Genomic DNA, 10,376 nt, shown 5'->3' on the forward strand with positions numbered 1-10,376 from the left:
AATATATATATCTACTTTGACTTTATTAACATGAAGTAAATTGTAGGTATCTTAAGTTAGATTTCTTATTGATTAAAGAAAAAGACCATTCAAGGTTTAGCTAGATGGAAAAAAAAAATTTATTTATTAGAAAATTCATTTTTTTTTTAATGATGAATCATTGATAATGATATATAAAAATAATTTATATATCATATATTAATATTACTTTATAAATATTTTTTAGTTTTCTTTTTTAATCATAAATTTAATTTATAATTAAAAAATTTATTTTGTAAAATAAATAACTAAAATAATAAATTTATGATATATGAGATATACATATCTTATATCTTAATATGAAATTAACATATCTCGTGTGAAAAGAATAAAAAAAGAGTGAATAATATATTTCACCACTTATACTATCTCATCATTAATTAAATATAAAATTTGATGTAATATCTTCTCTTTTATCATGTTATATTTGGTCAACCAAACATAACCTATAAAGCTAAAATTATAGAAATGAAATGCAAGAGACCTTATTGAAAAATTGAAAGTAAAATTATTGATTTTTGAAAGCAAATATTGATAATATTATAAAATTTTCACTAACATAAATTAAAAAATTCAAGGAAAAAAAAAACATAACACTATCCTCACAAGTCCGTTATATTGTCTTTTTCATACTAGAAATCCTTATAATCAACTTTCCTTTTTATATGTTTTAAAAAGATTTTTTTATTACTAATTTAGATTAAAAAAAAAGAAAAAAAACCTTTCAACCAACCACACATGTGACACATGGTGGTGGTTGTTTTTAAATTTCAATAAAAGATTTTATAATTATTAAGAAAAGAAAAAAATGTTAAAAAAGTGATTATTTTTATTTGGTTTTATTATGAAATATACGAAAGTAAAAATATATAATTAAGATTAATAAAAAACTTATATATTTTAAAATTATTTAATCTTTATTTTTAAAAATTAAATAAAAAATAAATTTAAAATAAAATATAAAAATAATTTATTAATTTTAAATTTATTTTTATTTCTCTTTCACTTGTCCTTTAAGACGTGTTGCGTGTAAAATACCATAAAACAAGTCATATCACCATGCTCAAGATTTCAACATGGTAAGTGTAGCTTTTGAAGAGTTTTCCACGTGATTAATACTTGGATACCTGGATTTTCTTTGGGTGGGGTTGGGCTTTTGTAAGTTTCTCTGCAATTTTCTCCTACTTGGAAACAAATGAATGGTCAAAGAGAGGAACTCAGTGAAGAGAAGATTAATGAAATTAATCATATAAAAATTTCTCTAATTTTAATTTTAAAATAAATATTAACAATATTTTTTTCAAATATAAATAATAATATTTGAAAAATATTATCAGTAAATTGCCTTTTCAATTTTTTTCTCTAATTGTCATTTTAAATGAATATTAAAATCCTTTTAGTAAAATTTATGAATTTAGTAAAATATTAATATCTATATTTTACAATTTTTAATAAAGTTTTATCATTTTTAATAAAAAAAAATTTATATAAGTTGTGTTTGTCTTATTATCATCACTATTTACAAAATTTATCTTTAAATTATTTATTTTAAAAATTATTATTTATTAAGAATCATTTTTACAAAAGGTAAAAAATAATTACCATATAAATATAAATTAAAAGTGGAGGTTATATTTGTTAATTATTTTTAAAAAAGGATTTCAAAACATTACTTTCTCCAAAAATAACAATAATAATAATATAAACACAATATTTACTCAAAATATTACGTAAATGAAAAACTTAAAAATAATATATATTTGTTTTTTTTTTAAATATTTTTAGTCATAATTAAAGGTCATCTACTCAACATGTTGGTGGGAATGGTATATAAGTCAATGCCTGCTTTGCTCACAAATCAAAAACCAAAACTTGCTAATCCTTGTTATTACACACTATCCTTGCTCTGTGTTGAACATGGCTACAAGCCCCTTTCGATATTTTATTTCCCTTTTTCTGCTTTTGCTCTGTTTCGAAGCCTGTTTGAGGGTGGGTGACGCTAAAGTTGGGTGCATAGAGAGGGAGAGGCAGGCTCTCCTTCACTTCAAACAAGGTGTTTTCGATGACTATGGACTTCTTTCTTCGTGGGGGGATGCGGAAGACAAAAGAGATTGTTGCAAATGGAGAGGAGTGGAGTGTAACAACCAGACGGGTCATCTGATCAGGCTTGATCTTCATGCTCCGTTTGATCGAATGGGTTTTACCCAATCTTTGAGAGGTAAGATATCTCAGCTTGGTCCTTCATTGGCAGAGTTTGTCTCAGCAGTTTGTCTCAGCAGAATATAATTCTCTTTTTTCCCAATTTTACAGGAATTCTTCCCACTCAACTCGGAAATCTTTCCAATTTGCAATTCCTTGATCTTGGACGTAATTATGCTATGACCTGTGGAAACCTTGACTGGCTTTCTCACCTTCCTTCGTTAACACACCTTGACTTGAGTTTGGTTAATCTTAGTAAAGCAATCCATTGGCCACAAGCAATTAATAAAATGCCTTCCCTAACTGAGTTATACTTGAGTGGTACTCAGCTTCCTCCGATTATTCCAACAATATCCATTTCCCATATTAATTCCTCCACTTCTCTTGCTGTGCTTGATCTCTCCTCGAATGGTCTCACTTCTTCAATATACCCATGGTCGTTCAACTTCAGTAGCAGCCTTGTTCATCTTGATCTCTCTTCGAACGAGCTACGTGGTTTAATTCCGGATGCTTTTGGAGACATGACTACTCTGGCATATCTTCGTCTCTCTTGGAACGAGCTACGTGGTTCAATTCCGGATGCTTTTGGAGACATGACTACTCTGGCACACCTTGACCTTCAGTCTAATCATCTAAATGGATCAATTCCGGCTGCTTTTGGAAACATGACTACTCTGGCATATCTTGATCTCTCTTCGAACGAGCTACGTGGTTCAATTCCGGATGCATTTGGAGACATGACTACTCTGGCATATCTTGATCTCTCTTTGAATCAACTACGTGGTTCAATTCCGGATGCTTTTGGAGACATGACTACTCTGGCACACCTTGACCTTCATTCTAATCATCTAAATGGATCAATTCCGGATGCTTTTGGAAACATGACTACTCTGGCATATCTTGATCTCTCTTTGAACGAGCTACGTGGTTCAATTCCGGATGCTTTTGGAAACATGACTAGTCTGGCATATCTTGATCTCTCTCGGAATCAACTTGAAGGTGAGATTCCGAAATCCTTGACAGATTTATGTAATTTACAGAAATTATTATTGTCTCGGAACAATCTCACTGGACTGAAGGAAAAAGATTATCTGGCCTGCCCTAATAACACATTAGAGGTTTTAGATTTATCTTATAATCAATTGAAAGGGTCATTTCCCGATCTTTCTGGATTTTCACAGTTGAGAGAATTACATCTTGAATTCAATCAACTAAACGGAACTTTACCTGAAAGTATTGGACAACTAGCTCAACTTCAAGTGTTGTCCATTCCTTCAAATTCATTGCGAGGCACTGTCTCGGCAAACCACCTTTTTGGTCTCTCCAACCTGATTTACTTAGACTTATCTTTCAACTCCCTTACATTCAACATAAGCCTTGAGCAAGTTCCCCAGTTTCAAGCCCAAAATATAATATTGGCCTCTTGCAAATTAGGCCCACGTTTTCCTAATTGGCTTCAAACTCAAGAAGTTTTGAGCGAACTTGATATCTCTGCTTCTGGAATTTCAGATGTCATTCCCAATTGGTTTTGGAATTTAGCTTCAGATTTACAATCGTTAAACATTTCCAACAATCACATCTCAGGGACTTTGCCAAATTTACAAGCAACTCCTTTAATGTTGGATATGAGTTCAAATTGCTTGGAAGGTTCAATACCACAATCTGTTTTCAATGCTGGATGGTTGTATCTCTCCAAGAACTTGTTTTCAGGCTCAATTTCTTTATCGTGCGGGACTACTAATCAGCCTAGTTGGGGTTTGTCTCATCTTGACCTCTCAAATAATCGACTATCAGGAGAACTATCCAATTGTTGGGAGCAGTGGAAAGGTTTAATTGTTCTTAATTTGGCAAATAATAATTTTTCTGGGAAAATTAAAAATTCGATTGGCTTGTTACATCAGATGCAAACATTGCATTTACGTAACAATAGTTTTACTGGAGCACTGCCTTCGTCCTTAAAGAACTGCAGAGCTTTGCGTCTTATAGATTTGGGAAAAAATAAATTGTCAGGAAAAATAACCGCATGGATGGGAGGAAGCCTGTCAGATTTGATCGTTCTCAACCTAAGATCTAATGAATTTAATGGAAGCATACCTTCAAGTCTTTGTCAACTGAAACAGATTCAAATGTTGGACCTCTCTAGCAACAATCTATCAGGAAAGATACCAAAATGTCTCAAAAATTTAACAGCCATGGCTCAAAAAGGAAGTCCGGTCCTTTCTTACGAAACATATTACAATTTGAATATCCGACGTTACTATGTTGATAGTACATTGGTTCAATGGAAAGGAAAAGAACAAGAGTACAGGAAAACTCTTAGACTCATCAAGAGCATTGATTTTTCAAGCAATAAATTAATTGGTGAAATTCCTATAGAAGTAACTGATTTGGTAGAATTGGTGTCATTGAATTTATCAAGAAACAATTTGATTGGATCAATCCCTACAACAATTGGTCAATTGAAATTATTGGATTTTCTTGATCTATCTCAAAACCAACTTAATGGTAGAATTCCGGATAATCTTTCTCAAATAGCCGATCTAAGTGTTTTAGACCTATCAAATAACACCTTGTCAGGTAAAATTCCATTAGGCACTCAATTACAAAGCTTTGATGCCTCCACATATGCGGGAAATCCTGGACTTTGTGGACCACCTCTTTTGAAAAGGTGTCCTGAAGATGAACTTGGGGGAGTCTCCTTCACTAGTGGTCTTAGTAGTAAAAAAGAGGACATTCAAGATGATGCAAATAATATATGGTTTTATGGAAATATTGTTCTTGGATTCATCATCGGATTTTGGGGAGTTTGTGGCACTTTACTATTCAATAGTTCATGGAGATATGCCTATTTCCAGTTGTTGAGCAAGATAAAGGATTGGTTGTACGTGACAACAATAGTAAATATGAATAGAATACGAAGGAGCCTGCAAGGTTAAATGGTAAGACTTCTCAAATTCTCTTTTTAGTTTTTCGAGTAAAATGTGTTAACTTCTATTTATTATCCAACAATTAAGAATAAAAAGTACACTTTATGCTACTACTCAAATCCCTCTTCTATTATTTGATTGACCTTCCACAATATATTTATGAAAGCTTAGATTTTGCAAATAGAAGCATCAATAAAATAAGCAAGCCTAGAAGATTTTAATATACTTTTTTGTAATAGTTGTGCATATTTAGCTTTCATTGTGTAAAGATTAATCTTATAGGTTGAGGATCATAGTTGAAGAATTATGATTATTATTTTTATTTCTATCTTACTTCAAGTTACGATTTTTTCTTTTAAATGTTAAGTTAATTTGTTGTCTTCAAATATTATAAGTGCATTAAAAGTTCAATTGTAAGTAACATGCTAAAACCTTCGTTTCTACTAATCAAGAAGAGTAACTCCGCGACTAAGAAATTATTCCAAATTGATGAGCATTGTTGCATTTCATCTTTGTATTACAGGACTTCAGCTGGGTTGCATCTCAAGGATTAGTAGGTGATATATGCTTTTGAGTAACGGGAGTATTTATGATGGGATAGTTACATGCCTTAATGCAAAAGCTTGCCATCGGATAAATGACATCGGCATGTATTAAGTTTGCTTATTTGGTAGTTAGCATGGCTTTAAGTTTCTCGTGTTATATTCTATTTAGAACTTTTTAAACATTAATTTTTGCTATTATATGTACGACTTTGTATTTTGTTGCTCTAAAATTTATTTGTTATTTTTGTAGAATCAAATATTAGAGGCCTTTGTAGGGGGATGTTAAAAAATACTTCGTCTTAGAAAAATATTTTTTTTTTGCTCAAAAACAAAGTTTATTTTTGGGGAAATGCAATGTGATAATACCCATTAGTATGAAATGGGATATGCTACTACTGAAAACAGAGCACTCTGTTTTTCTGGTGCTCAAGCATGAAAGCTACTGTAACACAGAGAGGTCTGATTTCCAACCGTGAATCAAATTGCTTGCGGTACTCCATATGCAGATTGCTGGAAGTCACTTTGGGCATCAATCATCTTCAGGGGATGATGATGATGGGAATTGGATTAGCGGCAGTAAAGACCAACTATGGAAAGTTTGCTAAAAACCTCCCATTTCTTTATTTTGGTTTTTGCTTTTGTAAATAACAGTGTTATCCAAAATTTGTGTTGGTTGCTCAAGTTTTGTAAAAGCTATTCAACCAATACAAATCGCTACATAATATGCATTTTGCCGAAGATGTGTGATGATTTGGAGCTCTCTCTCCAATGCCATACCAGGTTACAACTGAAACAAGCATCTTATTTAGGAATAGTTAACAACAACGAAGAACTGCAATTTATATTTGTGTTTTTTGTTCCACTGAATTTTGCAGTAATCAACTTATGGAAGAAGCTGGAGCTGTTGGAGAAGAAAGTGCTCTTCGTGTTTGCTCAAACAATTCAGAAGGAAGTTTAGCTTTTGCTTTGGTAGTGGTGAAGTTGTAAACTGTTATTGGAATAAGAAGCCTCTACTTTTGCTTGTTACTGAATATGAATTTTTTTTTTTAAGAAGTAAATTTGCTAATTATTGTTCTTTTTCTTAGGCACCCAAGAAAAGAGTAGGTACTTTGAGCAAAGACCAAGAGGAAACTATTAGAGCTTCATTTGAGCAGTGAGTGCTTAATTTGTTCTTTTTTATGGCATATGCATGTAGTCTTAAATTTGATTTCCTTCTGCATAATTGATGCTGAATATTGTGATTTTGGACAGATTAATGCTAGTCTCCTTTTGGTCTTTTAAATTAAATTAGATTTGTTTACATATAGGTTTAAAGACCATAAAAGGTGCACCTACATGATTGTAAGTGCTCTAGATGGTGATGGTACGTTCACAGCTGCCCAAGTTTCCCATAAGCTCAAGCAACAATTTGCTTGCGTTCCTCATCAAAAAAGAGTTGAGGACAACTTGCATTCGAGAGATGAAGATCTTAATGATTGTGATATAGCCAAAGCACAGGATTCCAACGATGAAACATTGTTTTCCCTAAGAAAAAGGTAACTATATCTTTATGAATTTCATGTAATTTTGTGAATTAATCTTATTTCTGTGATATCCCACATCAAATGAGGGGAAATTTTGTGTTATATATACATATATAGGTTCTCTTAGACATGTTTTAAAACTCATGAAGGCCCCTTAAGCCCATAATAGATAATAACCACATAGTTAGTAGTGGATCATTATAGCTTGTATGCAAACTTTGTCACATACTTGCATCTTTGTGGTTGCAGACTTGTAGTGTATTTGCATTTGCTTGCATTTGTCAAGTACTATACTTTGGGGATGAAATCATAAATTCATAACACTCAAGACTTAATCCAAATGACATGTTTTTTTGACTAAATACAATAACTAATTCTTAAGTTATAAATTATATCACGAAATTATTTTTTTACAATATATAGTTTATTTCAAATTTTATTTTATTTTTCTTCACCTCTTAGGTTTATCACTTTATATGACAAAATAAAATAAATTGCAATTTCCCTTTTCACAAGATTTTTATTTTTACAAAATATTCAATATTTTCCAACTTTTATAAAATAATTTCTGAAATTATATAATTGGCTGTTTATAAAGACTTTAAATTTTTGTGTTGCATGGGATTATTTTGTTGGAATGGTTGACCCGGTTGGTAACTTAGGTTTTTTTTTTTTTTTTTTTTTTTTTTTTTAATTCACCCAACCTTCACATGTGGCCTATTACCATTGGTGCAAAATTGTGGGTACGGTGAGATTTCGGTACCGAAGCTTGACCATATATATCCGTGAATTACGCAGAAGACTCGAAAAGTCAAAGGAAAAATCCTGGGAACCAAGCTGGAAAACACAGGACTATTTCAGGGAAGGTGTACGTTTGGAGGCATATTACAGCTTGGGTACTGAACAAGAGGCATGTAAGAAGTCTGGCCATGGATGCAGAAGAAGAAAAGTAAAGTAAAACCCACATCCATGGCCAGTTGGTAGAGATAAGCCACAATCAGGAGAAACGAATACGCCACAAAGAAACAAAGGCACAGAATCTGACAACTGGGTTTGCGGTCGTCCAAGTTTTAATTCTCAACACACTGGTGATCAACAAGCCATCCGGCAGATGCGAACACTGGTGGTTGCCATTCTCTCTCTCCTTATCGGTCGGTGTGATTTACTTCGTCACCATTTTTGAGGTAGTGAAGAAATGCTACCTTCTGCTCTACCATTTGGACGTCAACTACATGGAACAAGAAGCCATTCTTCTGGAAATGCATGGAGGTGCTTCGTCCCGGCGAGATGATCAGCCATTGAAGCCAGATGTGGTGAAGCTCCTGAGGCGTAAAGCTTATATCACGATACTGATTTCTGCCATGCTCGCCTTTCAAGCTCTGATGCTCCACGCCTGCAGCTCCTTTCTTTGCAACTGAGATTAACCATTAGCTATGTTCACATGTGATTAATGCTCTTGCCGTTTTAAATACATAAGAATAATGTTTTTTCAAAAATCGTCTGCTTATATTTAAATACTATTTTCTCTTTTCCAACTGTCCTTACAAATAGTCTTATGTTTATTAGTAGAAAAAAAAATATTAAGATGAAAATTATGTAATTCAAATTGATTGCATCAATGGAACCGAAATTATTCATCGTGAAATTTATTTACATCGTTTTTCTTTCCAAAGTATTTTCTAGTTGGAAAGAAAATTCCAACATTGCAATTTTCGTTAGAAAGATGGGACAAATTATAAAAGAAAAAAAAAATCAATCTTAAATACCAATATTAAAATGATTTATCAATTTATCAACAAAATTTGAGTGGAAGAACCATATAAAGACAGTGGAAATCTATATATCAGGAATCAAATAGGGCCCAAGATTGGGTTCCAACAAGAACCATCAATGGGCTGCCCAATCAATGACAAAAGGCCCTCGATGGGTCTCATGGGCCAAACAAAATGGAGCCAACACACAATAAGTTTAAACCCAAACATAAATTTCAAGTACATATTTTCAATCCCATTTATAATTTATTCATTTAAATTAGAAATCTATATATTAGGAATCAAATTAGAGTGCCTAGGAACCAAAATTAACATATCAGATTAGAAATCTTTACAATCAAATTTCCTTTTTCTAAATTTAAAAATATTTTCTATAACTAATTTAGATTAACAAAAAAGAAAAAAAAAACCTTCATCGTACCACACATGTGATACACCTTGGTAGTTGTTTTTAAATTTCAATAAACATTCTTAAATCAAAAGTATTAAAAAAAGAAAAAAGAAAAAAGGAAATGTTAAGGAAAGTTTGATTTTATTGTAGAAATTAAATAGAAAAAATGTTAAATATAATTAAAATTAGTAAAAAAAAAAAACTTAAATATTTTTAGATTATTTTAAGTTTAATGTAAGGTATAAAGATCATTTTTTAATTTTAAATTGATTTTTTTTATTTGCTTTCATTTTTTTTTCTTTGCTTCTATTTTTTTCTTTAATTTTTTTTTTCTCACATTTTTCCTTATCGAGGAACCAACCATAACCTGAAAGTTTTAAATATATAAAAAAAACTTCATATTATATATATATAAGGGTAGTTATTTGTGGACCCCGCATTTTGGCTCATGCGTTTCCCACTCGATGGCGAGCTTGATTTTTAATTTGAAAATGATTTTATTTTTTTGAAAAATGACTTGGAGTCACCACTTATTTTTGTTTTATTTTTAAAAAGGTAAATAAAATAAGAAAGAAAACCCTAAGTGTGACTCCTTATTTAGAAAATGTGGCTTGTGAAAAATCGGATCGAGTTCGGGGATCAGGTTACTTATTAGGAAGGTACGGTAAAGATCGTAGCACCCCTCTAAGTCCCTAAAGTCGGGTCTCTACTAATAAAGTGAAGCAATCATGGCATTTAATGAGGAGATCAATGAATACCTGAATCGATCATGCACATATGGGAATCAGAACATGCATAGAGAATGACAGGAATGGGAGCAGATGCGTACCTAGGTAACGAGCCACTATGCGCTATCAAGAGAGGAGGTTAATGCACAACCAAGGAATAATCTCATGCATGTCACAGAGCAGAATAAAATCAATCATGTACGGCTATCAATTCAATCAATCAATCATAAAATCATGTATGTGGGGCCCCCA

The 10,376-nt window shown here is 31.9% G+C and overlaps 1 protein-coding gene across 2 annotated transcripts; it reads left to right on the top strand.

Moving 5' to 3' along the window:
- The first annotated feature begins 1,904 nt into the window (after positions 1–1,904).
- LOC117933816 (receptor-like protein EIX2) lies at positions 1,905–6,107 on the top strand. 2 transcript variants are annotated; one of them, XM_034855365.1, is made up of 3 exons: positions 1,905–2,257; positions 2,350–5,177; positions 5,689–6,107. In XM_034855365.1, exons 1-2 carry the CDS (start codon positions 1,957–1,959, stop codon positions 5,172–5,174), a joined length of 3,126 nt encoding a protein of 1,041 aa, XP_034711256.1. In that variant the 5' UTR covers positions 1,905–1,956; the 3' UTR covers positions 5,175–5,177; positions 5,689–6,107. The 2 variants fall into 2 exon arrangements, with proteins under 2 accessions (XP_034711256.1, XP_034711257.1); XM_034855366.1 differs by having other exon boundaries at positions 2,350–3,237.
- Positions 6,108–10,376: the final 4,269 nt, after the last annotated feature.

Source organism: Vitis riparia, chromosome 16, assembly GCF_004353265.1.
Source record: "Vitis riparia cultivar Riparia Gloire de Montpellier isolate 1030 chromosome 16, EGFV_Vit.rip_1.0, whole genome shotgun sequence".
NCBI classification, from domain to species: domain Eukaryota; kingdom Viridiplantae; phylum Streptophyta; class Magnoliopsida; order Vitales; family Vitaceae; genus Vitis; species Vitis riparia.